The following is a 21,523-nucleotide window of genomic DNA, read 5'->3' as shown; positions in this document are numbered from 1 at the left end:
GACTGGGGGCCCTGGTTGAGCAAGGCCAACTTTACCCGGCGATCGTCGCCGGCGACTTCAACGCGAAGTCCGCGGTCTGGGGTTCGCCGGCGACCGACGCTCGCGGTAGGGTCCTGGAGGAATGGGCGATTTACGTCGGCCTGGCCGTCCTGAACAGGGGGTCGGTGAACACGTGCGTGCGGCGCAATGGCGGGTCCATAGTGGATCTGTCGTTTGGGAGTCCCACCGTCGCACGTCGTGTCCAGGGCTGGAGAGTCCTCGTGGGCGTGGAGACGTTGTCGGACCATCGTTATATTAGGTTTGACGTCTCCGCATCCCCGAGTATCCGGCCCAATAGTGTAGGTGGACCGAGTGCCCCTCGACAGGACGGCCCGCGGTGGGCGTTAAGGTGCCTCTACAAGAAGGCCCTAGAGCTGGCCGCTCTGGCAGTGTCATGGCGTCCCGAGCCTGAGGGTCCGATTCGAGTCGAGCAGGAGGCGGAGTGGTTCGGGGTTCCAATGTCGGATGTTTGCGACGCCGCCATGCCCCGGGCGCTCCGTCGTCCTCCGCGGCGGGAGATGTACTAGTGGTCGGTGGAGCTAGCGGAGTTGCGCGCGTCTTGCGTGGCTGCGCGCCGCCGATTCGCTAGGCATCGCCGCCGCCGCATTCGTAGTAGTGACCATGAATACCAGGAGCGGCACCTCTACGGCCTCTACAAGGAGGCGAAGAGAGCGCAGCGGGTGGCCATTCATAGGGCCAAGGTCGCGGCACGTAGGGAGTTTCGGGAGACTCTCGACGCGGACCCGTGGGGGCGCCCATACAAACTAGTGATGAACAAACTTCGTTCGGCGGCGCCCCCACTGTCGGAGAGTCTCAGGCTGGATCTTTTGGCCAACGTTGTCGCGACCTTGTTCCCGGCCACCGAGGATACCACTCCTCCACCGATGGCGCCACCGGAAGTGGCGAAATCGTCGTCATCAGCAGGGGGTATTCCAGAGGTTTCGCCCGCGGAAATGCGGGCGGCAGTGTTTCGGCTGCGGGGCAAAAACACCGCCCCGGGTCTCGACGGCATCCCCGGGAAAGCCTGGGTGCTAGCCCTCGAGCACTTGGGGCCGCGGCTCCGCAGCCTATTCTCCGCTTGCATGGTGCAGGACGTCTTCCCGGCGCGTTGGAGAACCGGGAAGCTCGTCCTGCTTAAGAAGGAAGGGAGACCCGGAGAGAAGTCGTCGGCCTACCGGCTCATCGTGCTGCTCGACGAGGTCGCCAAACTTTTTGAGCGCATTCTACACACGCGCCTTGTCGAGCACCTCGAGAGGGTCGGTCCCAACTTGGCCGACAACCAGTTTGGTTTTCGGGGCGGACACTCTACCGTCCACGCGATTCTGCGGGTCAAGTCTCAGGCGGAGGAAGCAGTGGCCAGGGGTAAAATAGTGATTGCTGTTTCCCTAGACATTTCCAATGCGTTTAATTCGCTCCCCTGGCCATGTATTAATGAAGCACTGCAGTACCACGCGGTACCGCCCTATCTAAGGCGTCTGGTGCACGCGTACCTTTTTGGCAGGTACGTAATGTATCCAGGCGCCGACGGGTGGCACCGGAGAGCGATGTCGTGCGGTGTCCCACAGGGGTCGGTTCTAGGCCCTCTCTTGTGGAACATCGGGTACGACTAGGTGCTCCGTGGTGCCAATCTCTGGGGCGTCGGCGTGACATGCTATGCGGACGACACGCTAGTCACGGCCACGTCTAAGACCTTCCAGGACGCCGCGATCCTGGCGGCGGTGGGCGCCGGCTACGTAGTGAGCCGAATCAAGCGTTTGGGTTTGAAGGTGGCCCTCGAAAAGACCGAGGCCATTTGTTTCCACGGGCCTCGGCTGGGGCCACCGGCCGGTACCCACATCGTGGTTGAGGGGGTGCGGAGACCCATCGGCAAAACGATGAAATATTTAGGTTTAATTTTGGATAGCCGATGGGACTTCCGCGCCCATTTCGAGAAGTTGAGGACAAAGTTGTCCAGGACGGCGGGCGCTCTTTCTAGCCTGCTGCCCAACCTGGAAGGTCCTGGTATCCCCTGTCGAAGGTTGTACCACGGGGTCGTGCGGTCCATGGCGTTGTACGGCAGCCCAGTATGGGCTGACGCCCTGGGGAGGCGTTGTGTCGCCCTCCTGCGGGGCCCGCAGCGGGTCATTGCGCAGTGGGCCATACGGGCGTACCGACGGTCTCGTACGAGGCGGCTTGTCTTTTGGCCGGATTCCAGCCCTGGGATCTGGACGCCAAAGCTCTCTCCGACACATTTCATTAGAGCGAGGAGGCGTTCAAGAACGGGCAGCGTCCGGCCCTGAAGGATGTGGAGGCCAAAAGGGCCTCCTTACGGCGAGCCGCCGTGGAGGAGTGGCGTCTCAGGCTGGAGGCCCCGTCAGCGGGGCTTCGGGCCGTCGCGACAGTGCGTCCTGTCTTTAAACAGTGGCTAGACAGGCGCCACGGCGCGGCAACATTTAGATTCTGTCCGCCTTAGTGAATTTTTGTGCATGTTTTTCACATCTTTCGGTTGACCCCGGGATGGACGGCAGTGTGTTGTTGGCCTCATACTGCCGTAGACACCGAGGGCGTCCTTCGGTGCGCGGGGGCTTCTGAGCCCCCCCATCGGAGACGGGCCGCAAGGCGGCACCGCGCAGGGGCGGCTGCGGTCGCAGACTTAGACACGTCAACGTCAGAGGAAGCCCGCAGCCGTCCCAAATGCGCCGAAGAGGGCCACCGCGGAGTTTTAGCTGGTAGGCCGTGCATAGGCTTAAGTTGTATGTAGGGTTAGGGACTCGGCCCGGCGGTCGCCCGAAGGTCACCATCAAATCCGGGCGGCTCAACGCCGGGCCTTAAGGCACGGTTACCCCAGCATAACCGCTCAGTCGCCCCCTACGAAGGCTGGGCGGTAGTAATAAGGAACTTTCTCCGCGAAATAAAAAAAAAGGTATTTGTAAAATAATCTAAACAAGTTGTTTATCTATATCTATACTTATAATAAATCTGTGGAGAGGTCAATTCTGTACATGAAATATATTTCCAAAATAACTATCAGGGGGTGATTAGGGATCGATACTGATGCCAAAAATGCAATTAGTAAAATTTTTGTCTGTCTGTCTGTCTGTATAACCGTTATAGAAACAAAAACTACTCGACGGATTTTAACGAAACTTGATACAATTATTTGTCATACTCCTGTGCTGGTTATAGTATACTTTTCATCACGCTACAATTAATAGGAGCAGAGCAGTGAAGGGAAATATTGGGAAAACGGGAGGAGTTACTCCATTTTTTAAGCTTCCGTCGCGTGTGCCACCTTAATGGTTAAAGCTACACAGAAATCATGTATGACGGAAATGTTCTCCTTAAAATTATGTAAAAAATATCCCACGACAGCATATGTCTATCTTTTATGGTTGACTCACAATAACACGTGTAACTCCCGATAGCTTAGCAGTTCGAAGCTTTCTCATTATATTTGTCTCCACTTACGTTTATAACACTCTCAGTCATCCCTAATTAAAAAAGTTAACATTATTAAATATTCCATAAAAAAGAATCATAGAAATCGGTATAGAAACACCAAAGTTATAAATGAAATACACTAATAATAAGCCATCATGCGTGAATACTGAATCACGCTATAAGGATTATTTTTGTATATATATAAGGTCGCGAACGCACAGGCAGGCGGCTTGCTTGGCACCTAGAGGCTAGCGAATCACCTAGCGAGTAGCTTCGTAAAACGAACATTCTCGAACGTTCGCGACCGGCTCCATTTTTGAAGTCCGAAATCCACGCGGGCGAAGCTGCGGGCGGAAGCTAGTAGTACATAATAATATCAACACAACTTACTCTTCCTTCTTATTGTAGTAAATTCAATCTTATTTGGTAATTTTTTATGACGTGTTAAGAAGTTTTCCAACTCTTTTATAATGGCTCCTTCAGATATCAAGACGTCATTTATTGCACCAACCACGTCGCAACCTGGTTTCCCTCCTGGTTTGCCTCCCGATCCACTACTTGGTTTGCCTCCTGGGCTGCTTTCTGGTCCACTGTCTGGGCTGCTTCCTGGTTCACTGCTTGGGCTACTTCCTGATCCACTGCCTGTGCTGCTTCCTGGTCCACTGTCTGGGCTGCCTCCTGGTGCACTGCCAGGGCTGTTTCCTGGGCTGCCTCCTGGTGCATTGCCTGGGCTGCCTCCTGGGCTGTTTCCTGATCCACTGCCTGGGTTGTCTCCTGGACTGCTTCCTGGTTCACTGCCTGGGCTGCTTCCTGGGCTGTTTCCTGACCCACTGCTTGGGCTGCTTCCTGGTTCACTGCCTGGGCTGCTTCCTGGTTCACTGCCTGGGCTGCCTCCTGGACTGCTTTCTGGTCCACTGCCTGTGCTGCTTCCTGGTGCACTGCCAGGGCTGTTTCCTGGGCTGCTTCCTGGTGAACTGCCTGGGCTGCCTTCTGGACTACTTTCTGGTCCACTGCTTGGGCTGCTTCCTAATTCACTGCCTGGTGTGCCTCCCGATCCGCTACTTGGTTTGCCTCCTGAACTGTTTCCTGGTCCACTGTCTGGGCTGCTTCCTGGTTCACTGCTTGGGCTACTTCCTGGTTCACTGCCTGGGCTGCTTCCTGGTTCACTGCCTGGGCTGCCTTCTGGACTGCTTCCTGATCCACTGCCTGTGCTGCTTCCTGGTCCACTGTCTGGGCTGCCTCCTGGTGCACTGCCAGGGCTGTTTCCTGGGCTGCCTCCTGGTGCATTGCCTGGGCTGCCTCCTGGGCTGTTTCCTGATCCACTGCCTGGGTTGTCTCCTGGACTGCTTCCTGGTTCACTGCCTGGGCTGCTTCCTGGGCTGTTTCCTGACCCACTGCTTGGGCTGCTTCCTGGTTCACTGCCTGGGCTGCTTCCTAGTTCACTGCCTGGGCTGCCTCCTGGACTGCTTTCTGGTCCACTGCCTGTGCTGCTTCCTGGTGCACTGCCTGGGCTGCCTCCTGATGCACTGCCAGGGCTGTTTCCTGGGCTGTTTCCTGACCCACTGCTTGAGCTGCTTCCTGGTTCACTGCCTGGGCTGCTTCCTGGTTCACTGCCTGGGCTGCCTCCTGTGCTGCTTCCTGGTTCACCGCCTGGGCTGTTTCCTGACCCACTGCTTGGGCTGCTTCCTGGTTCATTGCCTGGGCTGTTTCCTGGTCCACCGCCTGGGCTGCCTCCCGGTTCGCTTTCTGGACTACTTCCTCCACTATTACCAGTTCCGTTACCGCCTGATTCATAAGTTGTAGCACCTGAACATAAAGTATTTACGGAATTTAATAATGTCCATAACACGATTTAATCACAAACTATTTTATAGATTTTCACAAAATATTATAATATTTTTAACTAATAGTAAAAACCATTCATGAATTTTAAGTGGTGCAATTCTCTCTGGCGGTTTGTGATTTCCTATAATTGACTCTCTTTCCATAATAATATCGTAGTTACTCGGGATACTCTTTTCACACGGACGCCGCGGTATGGGAGAGAAACGACGTGGTTTGTCTTTTATGACAGAAATCGCGACGAAATATGATGGCGGAGGTAGAAACCGAGAAAATTATTAATGAAATATGAGATTAACTCGAATCACATTTAATGGGGCATCCAAATTATAGGAATAAACATAAAAAGAAAGTAGTGTGGCGAAAAATTTCAAGAAATGCAGTTTGTTATACAGATATGTTACAGTGGATAGGAAAGCGAAATGAAATCGACGGATAAATTTCGTTTATATTTAGCTTTTCGAGTAGGTACGCTTCGCTATCGCGGTTTGCCGCGTCGATATGCAAAAGGCGTAAGAACGACTATTTTTATTGTTAACGAAGGAAACCATGACCATAATGATCTGATCAATGATCATGCACTGGATAAATTATTTTGCAGTGTCCAATGCAAATTTAAAATGGTCAGAATACAATGTTTTTAATACGAAGGACAGTGGCATTGTGAGTATTTTTGAGTGGTGGAGAACACAACATCAGATAATCCGCTTGCTTGACTGGCGAGATATATAATAATAAAATATGTTAAATTTGATTACAGTCAAAGACGTAAGATGTCACGTGGAATAATTTACACGGCGATTATCAAAATAATGAAGTTATTTGTAGATAGATTATTATCTTTTACCATTTACTGAATAGCTGCATTAATGTGAGAGAGTCCCTACTTATGGTAAAAGACAAATTTTAAGTTATATATTTTAATAATTATTGCCAGTGATATACAATAGAAAATAAAATAAAAACTCACTTGATGCGGCTGCACCCGATGCTTTTCCGCCTTTGCCACTGGATTCTGCAATAAATACATTTAATACAATAACACTTCAGAATTGCAGTTTTGTCGTCGTTATAAAAATAGGTACATCATTGGCATAGCGGCGACTTGACAAATATAATAGTCAGTGATAATAAGACCGAGGTAAGAAATGTTGATCATGTATTATCCACTTTCATTATTTATTATTATTTTGTTTTATCAATGATATGGGGAAGTGACTTTATTGTATCCGATGTTAAGTAAAGTGAAGCCCAAAAAAATATCTACTGGCAAGAGATAAATACATCAATCATATTATATTGAACCTTATTTTTTTAACATCTCTCCTATATTACGTGACTCACGGTGATACTTTTTCTAAAAGATATGATAATTCGTTATCCTCCCAACAGTATAAAAAACATAATAATATAAGTAAATATCGAGCATAATACAATAAAATTTAGCTAATTTTCGCGCTTTGCGCTCAAAAGGTTTGCTGTTACGAAGCGTTTAGTTTTTTCCAATAGCCATTTGATAAGAAAGTGATGAATAGACATAATACTGCCGAATACTAATGTATTTACCTGCTGAAGCCGCTGAAGAAGCCGAGGCGTTGCCTTCACCTATAAATGAAATCAAAGTGAATAACTTTATTGTTTTTAGGTTGATAATAATATATTCTTTTAAGTTTTTAGAAAAGACACAATCAATAGTAGTTTGTATTAACTAAAAAACAACGTATTTTAGTAACGTATATGATAAAATGTTTTTATTTACATTTTCTCCGTTACGGCAGTAACTCCAGCATACTGATCTTGCAGTGGATGTCTTCAGCGCATTGTTATGTGTTCAGAAAATATATCAAGCAAATCTGGATTTTCGAAACTATCCTTGAACTGCCTTGCTTGTATTTTATCTCCCTTTTGGGCTTTAGGCCTATGAATTTCGTGAGTATCAAATCTTACCACTATTAGCTGATGCTACACCGGAAGAGCTAGCATTTTGGCCCGAAGCAACTGTGAAAACAAGAAATTTAATAATATATTAAATCACATTAAAATAAGTGGTCGCCTCGAATACCTACATAATAGTTACAAACTTTTCTTAGAAAAAAAAAGAAAACTTTTTCCATTACCAATTTTAAATTTAAAGAATAAGTATCGCGATCTCAATGTGCTAGAAATGCACCTCTAAAAATTAATTAACAATCAGCGAATAGAATGGATGACTATCAATACGTGAACATATTATTTATTATTGTTATGTACAGGTTATTTTAATCTAGAGTTATAGTATCGACCATCATTTATATTTTTAACTGACTTCAAAAAAAAGGAGGAGGTTATCAATTCGACGTGAATTTTTTTTTGTTTGTTTGTTACCTCACAACTCGCTCATTTATGAACCGATTTGGAAAATTCTTTTTTTATTATGAAAGAATTTCTCTCCAGATTTGGTCCTATACATTTTTTTCGGTAGTTCTTCGGTAGTTTGGTTTTGAAATAAAAAAAAAACTAGAATAATTATGTCGTCCAAGAAAACGAAATCGCGAATTTAGCTTTCCTGTGACGTATTTAGTTATGTTTTTGCATTGAGTTTGGTTGACTGTACTTCTCACATACTTATACATATAGCGTAACACCTTTTCCCCGTGTCAGGGGTAGGCAGAGGAGACATTTCATCGCGATAGTCGTACTGTGTGTGAAACATATCAGTTGTGTTTTTGGGTTGGGTTTAATTGACTCTACTTCTTACATACATACATATATGTATATAGCATCACACCTTTTCCACTTTTTAGGGGAAGGCAGAGATGTAACACCACAGCGCGATAGTTGTAGTATGATCAAAATATATCAGTTGTGTTTTTGCGTTAGGTTTGCTTGAATCTACTTCTTACATATATATATACATATAGCATCACACCTTTTCCCCTTTTCAGGGGTAGGCAGAGGTGTAACATTTCAGCGCGATAGTCGTACTGCGTGCGAAACACATAAGTTGTGTTTTTGTGTTGGGTTTAGTGGACTCTACTTCTTACATACATACATATATATAGCATCACACCTTTTCCCCTTTTCAGAGGTAGGCAGAGGTGTTACACCATAGCGCGATAGTTGTACTGTGAGCCAAATATATCAGTTGTGTTTTTGCGTTAGGTTTGCTTAAATCTACTTCTCACATACATATATATAGCATCACACCTTTTCCCCTTTTCAGTGGTACTCAGAGGTGTAACTCCTCAGCGCGATAATCGTATCGTGAGCGAAACATGACTATGCGAGACATTGAGACGGTCTATTTTATACTATTACAAAAAAGCAAAAAATAAAAATAATTTTAACAAAAAATTAAACCGCCTTCAAAAACCAGTCAAAACCAAAAAATAATTTCACATAACAGTTATATATTGGATACCAATTTTGGAGTCGGTGCCTAATTAAAATTGCTAGTTAAGCTAGATAAATACACTAACAAATATACGAAAATAATGTACTGCCAGCGTACAAAGTCAGCAAGTCAGATCCTCACCGGAGATGAACGCACCGCCGCAGCACAGCAAATGGAAGCTCTTAAGGAAATATTTAAATTTGTGATCTGTACACTACCCAAATTCTTCCCTTGTTACATATAGCTGGTCAAATGTGGGTATATTACCCTCCCTGCCCCGAAAAAAGAGGAAAGAAAAAGATGAAACACCATACATGTGCTTGGTATTACATCTTTCACTGTGTATGTTTGTTAGTAGAAACGCAAACTTACTCCGTTTAATTCATTTGAAAGAAATGTAGCTCATAGATGGACTATGCAACAAATATAGCTAACTAGCAATTTTAATTAGGCACCGACTCAATATTGGTATCCAATATAACTGTTATGTGAAATATTTTTTTGGTTTTGAGTGGTTTTTGAAGGCGGTTTAATTTTTTGTTAAAATTATTTTTATTATTCCTAGTAACATATTTTTATCAAGATTACTACATTCTAATTCCCAAACCTAATATTTAAAGTATTCGAATATTTCAGTCCCTAATAACGAGAATATTAGAATAAAATCTCATACCTGCTGTTCCACTAGCAGCTGCGGAACTACCACTGCCTGAGCCGCCTCCCGTTCCACTGCCTGGGTTGCTTCCCGATCCACTGCCTGGTTTTCCTCCCGATCCGCTACTTGGTTTGCCTCCTGGACTGTTTTCTGGTGCACTGCCTGGGCTGCTTCCTGGTTCACTGCCTGGGCTGCTTCCTGGTTCACTGCCTGGGCTGCCTCCTGGACTGCTTCCTGGTCCACTGCCTGTGCTGCTTCCTGGTTCACCGCCTGGGCTGCCTCCTGATGCACTGCCAGGGCTGTTTCCTGGGTTGCTTCCTGGTGAACTGCCTGTGCTGCCTCCTGGACTGCTTCCTGGTTCACTGCCTGGGCTGCCTCCTGGACTGCTTTCTGGTCCACTACCTGTGCTGCTTCCTGGTTCACCGCCTGGGCTGTTTCCTGACCCACTGCTTGGGCTGCTTCCTGGTTCACTGCCTGGGCTGCTTCCTGGTTCACTGCCTGGGCTGCCTCCTGGTGCACTGCCTGGGCTGCCTCCTGGGCTGTTTCCTGACCCACTGCTTGGGCTGCTTCCTGGTTCACTGCCTGGGCTGCTTCCTGGTTCACTGCCTGGGCTGCCTCCTGGTGCACTGCCTGGGCTGCCTCCTGGGCTGTTTCCTGACCCACTGCTTGGGCTGCTTCCTGGTTCACTGCCTGGGCTGCTTCCTGGTTCACTGCCTGGGCTGCCTCCTGGACTACTTTCTGGTCCACTGCCTGTGCTGCTTCCTGGTGCACTGCCTGGGCTGCCTCCTGATGGACTGCCAGGGCTGTTTCCTGGGCTGCTTCCTGGTGAACTGCCTGTGCTGCCTCCTGGACTGCTTCCTGGTTCACTGCCTGGGCTGCCTCCTGGACTGCTTTCTGGTCCACTACCTGTGCTGCTTCCTGGTTCACCGCCTGGGCTGTTTCCTGACCCACTGCTTGGGCTGCTTCCTGGTTCACTGCCTGGGCTGCTTCCTGGTTCACTGCCTGGGCTGCCTCCTGGTGCACTGCCTGGGCTGCCTCCTGGGCTGTTTCCTGATCCACTGCTTGGGCTGCTTCCTGGTTCACTGCCTGGGCTGCTTCCTGGTTCACTGCCTGGGCTGCCTCCTGGACTGCTTCCTGGTTCACTGCCTGGGCTGCCTCCTGGACTGCTTTCTGGTCCACTGCCTGTGCTGCTTTTTGGTGCACTGCCTGGGCTGCCTCCTGATGCACTGCCAGGGCTGTTTCCTGGGCTGCTTCCTGGTGAACTGCCTGTGCTGCCTCCTGGACTGCTTCCTGGTTCACTGCCTGGGCTGCCTCCTGGACTGCTTTCTGGTCCACTACCTGTGCTGCTTCCTGGTTCACCGCCTGGGCTGTTTCCTGACCCACTGCTTGGGCTGCTTCCTGGTTCACTGCCTGGGCTGCTTCCTGGTTCACTGCCTGGGCTGCCTCCTGGTGCACTGCCTGGGCTGCCTCCTGGGCTGTTTCCTGACCCACTGCTTGGGCTGCTTCCTGGTTCACTGCCTGGGCTGCTTCCTGGTTCACTGCCTGGGCTGCCTCCTGGTGCACTGCCTGGGCTGCCTCCTGGGCTGTTTCCTGATCCACTGCTTGGGCTGCTTCCTGGTTCACTGCCTGGGCTGCTTCCTGGTTCACTGCCTGGGCTGCCTCCTGGACTGCTTTCTGGTCCACTGCCTGTGCTGCTTCCTGGTGCACTGCCTGAGCCGCCTTCCGTTCCACTGCCTGGGTTGCTTCCCGATCCACTGCCTGGTTTTCCTCCCGATCCGCTACTTGGTTTGCCTCCTGGACTGTTTTCTGGTGCACTGCCTGGGCTGCTTCCTGGTTCACTGCCTGGGCTGCTTCCTGGTTCACTGCCTGGGCTGCCTCCTGGACTGCTTCCTGGTCCACTGCCTGTGCTGCTTCCTGGTTCACCGCCTGGGCTGTTACCTGACCCACTGCTTGGGCTACTTCCTGGTTCATTGCCTGGGCTGCCTCCTGGACTGCTTTCTGGTCCACTGCCTGTGCTGCTTTTTGGTGCACTGCCTGGGCTGCCTCCTGATGCACTGCCAGGGCTGTTTCCTGGGCTGCTTCCTGGTGAACTGCCTGTGCTGCCTCCTGGACTGCTTCCTGGTTCACTGCCTGGGCTGCCTCCTGGACTGCTTTCTGGTCCACTACCTGTGCTGCTTCCTGGTTCACCGCCTGGGCTGTTTCCTGACCCACTGCTTGGGCTCCTTCCTGGTTCACTGCCTGGGCTGCTTCCTGGTTCACTGCCTGGGCTGCCTCCTGGTGCACTGCCTGGGCTGCCTCCTGGGCTGTTTCCTGACCCACTGCTTGGGCTGCTTCCTGGTTCACTGCCTGGGCTGCTTCCTGGTTCACTGCCTGGGCTGCCTCCTGGACTGCTTTCTGGTCCACTGCCTGTGCTGCTTCCTGGTGCACTGCCTGGGCTGCCTCCTGATGGACTGCCAGGGCTGTTTCCTGGGCTGCTTCCTGGTGAACTGCCTGTGCTGCCTCCTGGACTGCTTCCTGGTTCACTGCCTGGGCTGCCTCCTGGACTGCTTTCTGGTCCACTACCTGTGCTGCTTCCTGGTTCACCGCCTGGGCTGTTTCCTGACCCACTGCTTGGGCTGCTTCCTGGTTCACTGCCTGGGCTGCTTCCTGGTTCACTGCCTGGGCTGCCTCCTGGTGCACTGCCTGGGCTGCCTCCTGGGCTGTTTCCTGACCCACTGCTTGGGCTGCTTCCTGGTTCACTGCCTGGGCTGCTTCCTGGTTCACTGCCTGGGCTGCCTCCTGGGTCCACTGCCTGTGCTGCTTCCTGGTGCACTGCCTGGGCTGCCTCCTGATGGACTGCCAGGGCTGTTTCCTGGGCTGCTTCCTGGTGAACTGCCTGTGCTGCCTCCTGGACTGCTTCCTGGTTCACTGCCTGGGCTGCCTCCTGGACTGCTTTCTGGTCCACTACCTGTGCTGCTTCCTGGTTCACCGCCTGTGCTGTTTCCTGACCCACTGCTTGGGCTGCTTCCTGGTTCACTGCCTGGGCTGCTTCCTGGTTCACTGCCTGGGCTGCCTCCTGGTGCACTGCCTGGGCTGCCTCCTGGGCTGTTTCCTGACCCACTGCTTGGGCTGCTTCCTGGTTCACTGCCTGGGCTGCTTCCTGGTTCACTGCCTGGGCTGCCTCCTGGACTGCTTTCTGGTCCACTGCCTGTGCTGCTTCCTGGTGCACTACCTGGGCTGCCTCCTGATGCACTGCCAGGGCTGTTTCCTGGGCTGCTTCCTGGTGAACTGCCTGTGCTGCCTCCTGGACTGCTTCCTGGTTCACTGCCTGGGCTGCCTCCTGGACTGCTTTCTGGTCCACTACCTGTGCTGCTTCCTGGTTCACCGCCTGGGCTGTTTCCTGATCCACTGCTTGGGCTGCTTCCTGGTTCACTGCCTGGGCTGCTTCCTGGTTCACTGCCTGGCTGCCTCCGGTGCACTGCCTGGGCTGCCTCCCTTGGCTATTTCCTGACCCACTGCTTGGGCTGCTTCCTGGTTCATTGCCTGGGCTGTTTCCTGGTCCACCGCCTGGGCTGCCTCCCGGTTCGCTTTCTGGACTACCGCCTGATTCATAAGTTGTAGCACCTGAACATAAAGTATTTACGGAATTTAATAATGTCCATAACACGATTTAATCACAAACTCTTTTATAGATTTTCACAAAATATTATAATATTTTTATTTTTATTTTATTTTATTTTTATTTCCTGTAATTGACTCTCTTTCCATAATAATATCGTAGTTACTCGGGATACTCTTTTCACACGGACGCCGCGGTATGGGAGAGAAACGACGTGGTTTGTCTTTTATGACAAAAATCGCGACGAAATATGATGGCGGAGGTAGAAACCGAGAAAATTATTAATGAAATATGAGATTAACTCGAATCACATTTAATGGGGCATCCAAATTATAGGAATAAACATAAAAAGAAAGTAGTGTGGCGAAAATTTCAAGAAATGCAGTTTGTTATATAGATATATTACAGTGGATAGGAAAGCGAAATGAAGTCGACGGATAAATTTCGCTTATATTTAGCTTTTCAGTAGGTACGCCTCGCTATCGCGGTTTGCCGCGTCGATATGCAAAAGGCGTAAGAACGACTATTTTATTGTTAACGAAGGAAACCATGACCATAATGATCTGATCAATGATCATGCACTGGATAAATTATTTTGCAGTGTCAATGCAAATTTAAAATGGTCAGAATACAATGTTTTTAATACGAAGGACAGTGGCATTGTGAGTATTTTTGAGTGGTGGAGAACACAACATCAGATAATCCGCTTGCTTGACTGGCGAGATATATAATAATAAAATATGTTAAATTTGATTACAGTCAAAGACGTAAGATGTCACGTGGGATAATTTACACGGCGATTATCAAAATAATGAAGTTATTTAGATAGAGTTATTATCTTTTACCATTTACTGAATAGCTGCACTTCAAGGAGGAGGTTATCAATTCGACGTGAATTTTTTTTGTTTGTTTGTTACCTCACAACTCGCTCATTTATGAACCGATTTGGAAAATTCTTTTTATTATGAAAAAGAATTTCTCCAGATTTGGTCCTATACATTTTTTCGGTAGTTCTTCGGTAGTTTGGTTTTGAAATAAAAACTAGAATAATATCGTCCAAGAAAACGAAATCGCGAATTTAGCTTTCCTGTGACGTATTTAGTTATGTTTTTGCATTGAGTTTGGTTGACTGTACTTCTCACATACTTATACATATAGCGTAACACCTTTTCCCCGTGTCAGGGGTAGGCAGAGGAGACATTTCATCGCGATAGTCGTACTGTGTGTGAAACATATCAGTTGTGTTTTTGGGTTATTTAATTGACTCTACTTCTTACATACATACATATATGTATATAGCATCACACCTTTTCCACTTTTTAGGGGAAGGCAGAGATGTAACACCACAGCGCGATAGTTGTAGTATGATCAAAATATATCAGTTGTGTTTTTGCGTTAGGTTTGCTTGAATCTACTTCTTACATATATATATACATATAGCATCACACCTTTTCCCCTTTTCAGGGGTAGGCAGAGGTGTAACATTTCAGCGCGATAGTCGTACTGCGTGCGAAACACATAAGTTGTGTTTTTGTGTTGGGTTTAGTGGACTCTACTGGGTACATACATACATATATATAGCATCACACCTTTTCCCTTTTCAGAGGTAGGCAGAGGTGTTACACCATAGCGCGATAGTTGTACTGTGAGCCAAATATATCAGTTGTGTTTTGCGTTAGGTTTGCTTAAATCTACTTCTCACATACATATATATAGCATCACACCTTTTCCCTTTTCAGTGGTACTCAGAGGTGTAACTCCTCAGCGCGATAATCGTATCGTGAGCGAAACATGACTATGCGAGACATTGAGACGGTCTATTTTATACTATTACAAAAGCAAAAATAAAATAATTTTAACAAAAATTAAACCGCCTTCAAAACCAGTCAAAACCAAAAAATAATTTCACATAACAGTTATATATTGGATACCAATTTTGGAGTCGGTGCCTAATTAAAATTGCTAGTTAAGCTAGATAAATACACTAACAAATATACGAAAATAATGTACTGCCAGCGTACAAAGTCAGCAAGTCAGATCCTCACCGGAGATGAACGCACCGCCGCAGCACAGCAAATGGAAGCTCTTAAGGAAATATTTAAATTTGTGATCTGTACACTACCCAAATTCTTCCCTTGTTACATATAGCTGGTCAAATGTGGGTATATTACCCTCCCTGCCCCGAAAAAAGAGGAAAAGAAAAAAGATGAAACACCATACATGTGCTTGGTATTACATCTTTCACTGTGTATGTTTGTTAGTAGAAACGCAAACTTACTCCGTTTAATTCATTTGAAAGAAATGTAGCTCATAGATGGACTATGCAACAAATATAGCTAACTAGCAATTTTAATTAGGCACCGACTCCAATATTGGTATCCAATATAACTGTTATGTGAAATATTTTTTTGGTTTTGAGTGGTTTTTGAAGGCGGTTTAATTTTTTGTTAAAATTATTTTTATTATTCCTAGTAACATATTTTTATCAAGATTACTACATTCTAATTCCCAAACCTAATATTTAAAGTATTCGAATATTTCAGTCCCTAATAACGAGAATATTAGAATAAAATCTCATACCTGCTGTTCCACTAGCAGCTGCGGAACTACCACTGCCTGAGCCGCCTCCCGTTCCACTGCCTGGGTTGCTTCCCGATCCACTGCCTGGTTTTCCTCCCGATCCGCTACTTGGTTTGCCTCCTGGACTGTTTTCTGGTGCACTGCCTGGGCTGCTTCCTGGTTCACTGCCTGGGCTGCTTCCTGGTTCACTGCCTGGGCTGCCTCCTGGACTGCTTCCTGGTCCACTGCCTGTGCTGCTTCCTGGTTCACCGCCTGGGCTACCTCCTGATGCACTGCCAGGGCTGTTTCCTGGGCTGCTTCCTGGTGAACTGCCTGTGCTGCCTCCTGGACTGCTTCCTGGTTCACTGCCTGGGCTGCCTCCTGGACTGCTTTCTGGTCCACTACCTGTGCTGCTTCCTGGTTCACCGCCTGGGCTGTTTCCTGACCCACTGCTTGGGCTGCTTCCTGGTTCACTGCCTGGGCTGCTTCCTGGTTCACTGCCTGGGCTGCCTCCTGGTGCACTGCCTGGGCTGCCTCCTGGGCTGTTTCCTGACCCACTGCTTGGGCTGCTTCCTGGTTCACTGCCTGGGCTGCTTCCTGGTTCACTGCCTGGGCTGCCTCCTGGTGCACTGCCTGGGCTGCCTCCTGGGCTGTTTCCTGACCCACTGCTTGGGCTGCTTCCTGGTTCACTGCCTGGGCTGCTTCCTGGTTCACTGCCTGGGCTGCCTCCTGGACTGCTTTCTGGTCCACTGCCTGTGCTGCTTCCTGGTGCACTGCCTGGGCTGCCTCCTGATGGACTGCCAGGGCTGTTTCCTGGGCTGCTTCCTGGTGAACTGCCTGTGCTGCCTCCTGGACTGCTTCCTGGTTCACTGCCTGGGCTGCCTCCTGGACTGCTTTCTGGTCCACTACCTGTGCTGCTTCCTGGTTCACCGCCTGGGCTGTTTCCTGACCCACTGCTTGGGCTGCTTCCTGGTTCACTGCCTGGGCTGCTTCCTGGTTCACTGCCTGGGCTGCCTCCTGGTGCACTGCCTGGGCTGCCTCCTGGGCTGTTTCCTGATCCACTGCTTGGGCTGCTTCCTGGTTCACTGCCTGGGCTGCTTCCTGGTTCACTGCCTGGGCTGCCTCCTGGACTGCTTTCTGGTCCACTGCCTGTGCTGCTTCCTGGTGCACTGCCTGAGCCGCCTTCCGTTCCACTGCCTGGGTTGCTTCCCGATCCACTGCCTGGTTTTCCTCCCGATCCGCTACTTGGTTTGCCTCCTGGACTGTTTTCTGGTGCACTGCCTGGGCTGCTTCCTGGTTCACTGCCTGGGCTGCTTCCTGGTTCACTGCCTGGGCTGCCTCCTGGACTGCTTCCTGGTCCACTGCCTGTGCTGCTTCCTGGTTCACCGCCTGGGCTGTTACCTGACCCACTGCTTGGGCTACTTCCTGGTTCATTGCCTGGGCTGCCTCCTGGACTGCTTTCTGGTCCACTGCCTGTGCTGCTTTTTGGTGCACTGCCTGGGCTGCCTCCTGATGCACTGCCAGGGCTGTTTCCTGGGCTGCTTCCTGGTGAACTGCCTGTGCTGCCTCCTGGACTGCTTCCTGGTTCACTGCCTGGGCTGCCTCCTGGACTGCTTTCTGGTCCACTACCTGTGCTGCTTCCTGGTTCACCGCCTGGGCTGTTTCCTGACCCACTGCTTGGGCTCCTTCCTGGTTCACTGCCTGGGCTGCTTCCTGGTTCACTGCCTGGGCTGCCTCCTGGTGCACTGCCTGGGCTGCCTCCTGGGCTGTTTCCTGACCCACTGCTTGGGCTGCTTCCTGGTTCACTGCCTGGGCTGCTTCCTGGTTCACTGCCTGGGCTGCCTCCTGGACTGCTTTCTGGTCCACTGCCTGTGCTGCTTCCTGGTGCACTGCCTGGGCTGCCTCCTGATGGACTGCCAGGGCTGTTTCCTGGGCTGCTTCCTGGTGAACTGCCTGTGCTGCCTCCTGGACTGCTTCCTGGTTCACTGCCTGGGCTGCCTCCTGGACTGCTTTCTGGTCCACTACCTGTGCTGCTTCCTGGTTCACCGCCTGGGCTGTTTCCTGACCCACTGCTTGGGCTGCTTCCTGGTTCACTGCCTGGGCTGCTTCCTGGTTCACTGCCTGGGCTGCCTCCTGGTGCACTGCCTGGGCTGCCTCCTGGGCTGTTTCCTGACCCACTGCTTGGGCTGCTTCCTGGTTCACTGCCTGGGCTGCTTCCTGGTTCACTGCCTGGGCTGCCTCCTGGACTGCTTTCTGGTCCACTGCCTGTGCTGCTTCCTGGTGCACTGCCTGGGCTGCCTCCTGATGGACTGCCAGGGCTGTTTCCTGGGCTGCTTCCTGGTGAACTGCCTGTGCTGCCTCCTGGACTGCTTCCTGGTTCACTGCCTGGGCTGCCTCCTGGACTGCTTTCTGGTCCACTACCTGTGCTGCTTCCTGGTTCACCGCCTGTGCTGTTTCCTGACCCACTGCTTGGGCTGCTTCCTGGTTCACTGCCTGGGCTGCTTCCTGGTTCACTGCCTGGGCTGCCTCCTGGTGCACTGCCTGGGCTGCCTCCTGGGCTGTTTCCTGACCCACTGCTTGGGCTGCTTCCTGGTTCACTGCCTGGGCTGCTTCCTGGTTCACTGCCTGGGCTGCCTCCTGGACTGCTTTCTGGTCCACTGCCTGTGCTGCTTCCTGGTGCACTACCTGGGCTGCCTCCTGATGCACTGCCAGGGCTGTTTCCTGGGCTGCTTCCTGGTGAACTGCCTGTGCTGCCTCCTGGACTGCTTCCTGGTTCACTGCCTGGGCTGCCTCCTGGACTGCTTTCTGGTCCACTACCTGTGCTGCTTCCTGGTTCACCGCCTGGGCTGTTTCCTGATCCACTGCTTGGGCTGCTTCCTGGTTCACTGCCTGGGCTGCTTCCTGGTTCACTGCCTGGGCTGCCTCCTGGTGCACTGCCTGGGCTGTCCTCCTGGGCTGTTTCCTGACCCACTGCTTGGGCTGCTTCCTGGTTCATTGCCTGGGCTGTTTCCTGGTCCACCGCCTGGGCTGCCTCCCGGTTCGCTTTCTGGACTACCGCCTGATTCATAAGTTGTAGCACCTGAACATAAAGTATTTACGGAATTTAATAATGTCCATAACACGATTTAATCACAAACTCTTTTATAGATTTTCACAAAATATTATAATATTTTTATTTTTATTTTGTTTATTTTTATTTCCTGTAATTGACTCTCTTTCCATAATAATATCGTAGTTACTCGGGATACTCTTTTCACACGGACGCCGCGGTATGGGAGAGAAACGACGTGGTTTGTCTTTTATGACAAAAATCGCGACGAAATATGATGGCGGAGGTAGAAACCGAGAAAATGATTAATGAAATATGAGATTAACTCGAATCACATTTAATGGGGCATCCAAATTATAGGAATAAACATAAAAAGAAAGTAGTGTGGCGAAAATTTCAAGAAATGCAGTTTGTTATATAGATATATTACAGTGGATAGGAAAGCGAAATGAAGTCGACGGATAAATTTCGCTTATATTTAGCTTTTCGAGTAGGTACGCCTCGCTATCGCGGTTTGCCGCGTCGATATGCAAAAGGCGTAAGAACGACTATTTTTATTGTTAACGAAGGAAACCATGACCATAATGATCTGATCAATGATCATGCACTGGATAAATTATTTTGCAGTGTCCAATGCAAATTTAAAATGGTCAGAATACAATGTTTTTAATACGAAGGACAGTGGCATTGTGAGTATTTTTGAGTGGTGGAGAACACAACATCAGATAATCCGCTTGCTTGACTGGCGAGATATATAATAATAAAATATGTTAAATTTGATTACAGTCAAAGACGTAAGATGTCACGTGGAATAATTTACACGGCGATTATCAAAATAATGAAGTTATTTGTAGATAGATTATTATCTTTTACCATTTACTGAATAGCTGCATTAATGTGAGAGAGTCCCTACTTATGGTAAAAGACAAATTTTAAGTTATATATTTTAATAATTATTGCCAGTGATATACAATAGAAAATAAAATAAAAACTCACTTGATGCGGCTGCACCCGATGCTTTTCCGCCTTTGCCACTGGATTCTGCAATAAATACATTTAATACAATAACAATTCAGAATTGCAGTTTTGTCGTCGTTATAAAAATAGGTACATCATTGGCATAGCGGCGACTTGACAAATATAATAGTCAGTGATAATAAGACCGAGGTAAGAAATGTTGATCATGTATTATCCACTTTCATTATTTATTATTATTTTGTTTTATCAATGATATGGGGAAGTGACTTTATTGTATCCGATGTTAAGTAAAGTGAAGCCCAAAAAAATATCTACTGGCAAGAGATAAATACATCAATCATATTATATTGAACCTTATTTTTTTAACATCTCTCCTATATTACGTGACTCCCGGTGATACTTTTTCTAAAAGATATGATAATTCGTTATCCTCCCAACAGTATAAAAAACATAATAATATAAGTAAATTTCGAGCATAATACAATAAAATTTAGCTAATTTTCGCGCTTTGCGCTCAAAAGGTTTGCTGTTACGAAGCGTTTAGTTTTTTCCAATAGCCATTTGATAAGAAAGTGATGAATAGACATAATACTGCCGAATACTAATGTATTTACCTGCTGAAGCCGCTGAAGAAGCCGAGGCGTTGCCTTCACCTATAAATGAAATCAAAGTGAATAACTTTATTGTTTTTAGGTTGATAATAATATATTCTTTTAAGTTTTTAGAAAAGACACAATCAATAGTAGTTTGTATTAACTAAAAAACAACGTATTTTAGTAACGTATATGATAAAATGTTTTTATTTACATTTTCTCCGTTACGGCAGTAACTCCAGCATACTGATCTTGCAGTGGATGTCTTCAGCGCATTGTTATGTGTTCAGAAAATATATCAAGCAAATCTGGATTTTCGAAACTATCCTTGAACTGCCTTGCTTGTATTTTATCTCCTTTTGGGCTTTAGGCCTATGAATTTCGTGAGTATCAAATCTTACCACTATTAGCTGATGCTACACCGGAAGAGCTAGCATTTTGGCCCGAAGCAACTGTGAAAACAAGAAATTTAATAATATATTAAATCACATTAAAATAAGTGGTCGCCTCGAATACCTACATAATAGTTACAAACTTTTCTTAGAAAAAAAAGAAAACTTTTTCCATTACCAATTTTAAATTTAAAGAATAAGTATCGCGATCTCAATGTGCTAGAAATGCACCTCTAAAAATTAATTAACAATCAGCGAATAGAATGGATGACTATCAATACGTGAACATATTATTTATTATTGTTATGTACAGGTTATTTTAATCTAGAGTTATAGTATCGACCATCATTTATATTTTTAACTGACTTCAAAAAAAAGGAGGAGGTTATCAATTCGACGTGAATTTTTTTTTGTTTGTTTGTTACCTCAGAACTCGCTCATTTATGAACCGATTTGGAAAATTCTTTTTTTATTATGAAAGAATTTCTCTCCAGATTTGGTCCCATACATTTTTTTTCGGTAGTTCTTCGGTAGTTTGGTTTTGAAATAAAAAAAAACTAGAATAATTATGTCGTCCAAGAAAACGAAATCGCGAATTTAGCTTTCCTGTGACGTATTTAGTTATGTTTTTGCATTGAGTTTGGTTGACTGTACTTCTCACATACTTATACATATAGCGTAACACCTTTTCCCCGTGTCAGGGGTAGGCAGAGGAGACATTTCATCGCGATAGTCGTACTGTGTGTGAAACATATCAGTTGTGTTTTTGTGTTGGGTTTAGTGGACTCTACTTCTTACATACATACATATATATAGCATCACACCTTTTCCCCTTTTCAGGGGTAGGCAGAGGTGTTACACCATAGCGCGATAGTTGTACTGTGAGCCAAATATATCAGTTGTGTTTTTGCGTTAGGTTTGCTTAAATCTACTTCTCACATACATATATATAGCATCACACCTTTTCCCTTTTCAGTGGTACTCAGAGGTGTAACTCCTCAGCGCGATAATCGTATCGTGAGCGA

The 21,523-nt window shown here is 48.0% G+C and overlaps 1 protein-coding gene across 50 annotated transcripts in view; it reads right to left on the bottom strand.

Annotated features, from left to right (window-relative positions):
* LOC115443893 (fibroin heavy chain) overlaps positions 1-21,523 on the bottom strand; it is a 38,657-nt gene that overhangs the window by 4,535 nt on the left and 12,599 nt on the right. The window contains exons 22-36 of one of the 50 annotated variants that reach the window (XM_037442285.1): positions 20,508-20,558; positions 20,128-20,166; positions 19,532-19,576; positions 18,449-18,565; positions 15,865-18,339; positions 12,250-12,381; positions 10,692-12,104; positions 10,485-10,547; positions 10,260-10,340; positions 9,756-10,055; positions 9,348-9,587; positions 7,249-7,299; positions 6,868-6,906; positions 6,272-6,316; positions 3,850-5,265 (exon numbers count right to left, since the gene is read on the bottom strand). In XM_037442285.1, coding sequence (XP_037298182.1) covers positions 3,850-5,265; positions 6,272-6,316; positions 6,868-6,906; positions 7,249-7,299; positions 9,348-9,587; positions 9,756-10,055; positions 10,260-10,340; positions 10,485-10,547; positions 10,692-12,104; positions 12,250-12,381; positions 15,865-18,339; positions 18,449-18,565; positions 19,532-19,576; positions 20,128-20,166; positions 20,508-20,558 — 6,507 coding nt within the window. Of the gene's footprint in view, positions 1-3,849; positions 5,266-6,271; positions 6,317-6,867; positions 6,907-7,248; positions 7,300-9,347; positions 9,588-9,755; positions 10,056-10,208; positions 10,428-10,475; positions 12,105-12,153; positions 12,409-15,864; positions 18,340-18,448; positions 18,566-19,531; positions 19,577-20,127; positions 20,167-20,507; positions 20,559-21,523 lie in introns of all 50 variants that reach the window. The other 49 variants (XM_037442283.1, XM_037442289.1, XM_037442292.1 and 46 more) reach the window with 49 other exon arrangements.

Source organism: Manduca sexta, chromosome 24 (assembly GCF_014839805.1).
Source record: "Manduca sexta isolate Smith_Timp_Sample1 chromosome 24, JHU_Msex_v1.0, whole genome shotgun sequence".
Classification (NCBI taxonomy): domain Eukaryota; kingdom Metazoa; phylum Arthropoda; class Insecta; order Lepidoptera; family Sphingidae; genus Manduca; species Manduca sexta.
The sequence above is the reverse complement of the archived record's forward strand: the minus strand, read 5'-3'. Positions and strand labels throughout refer to the sequence as shown.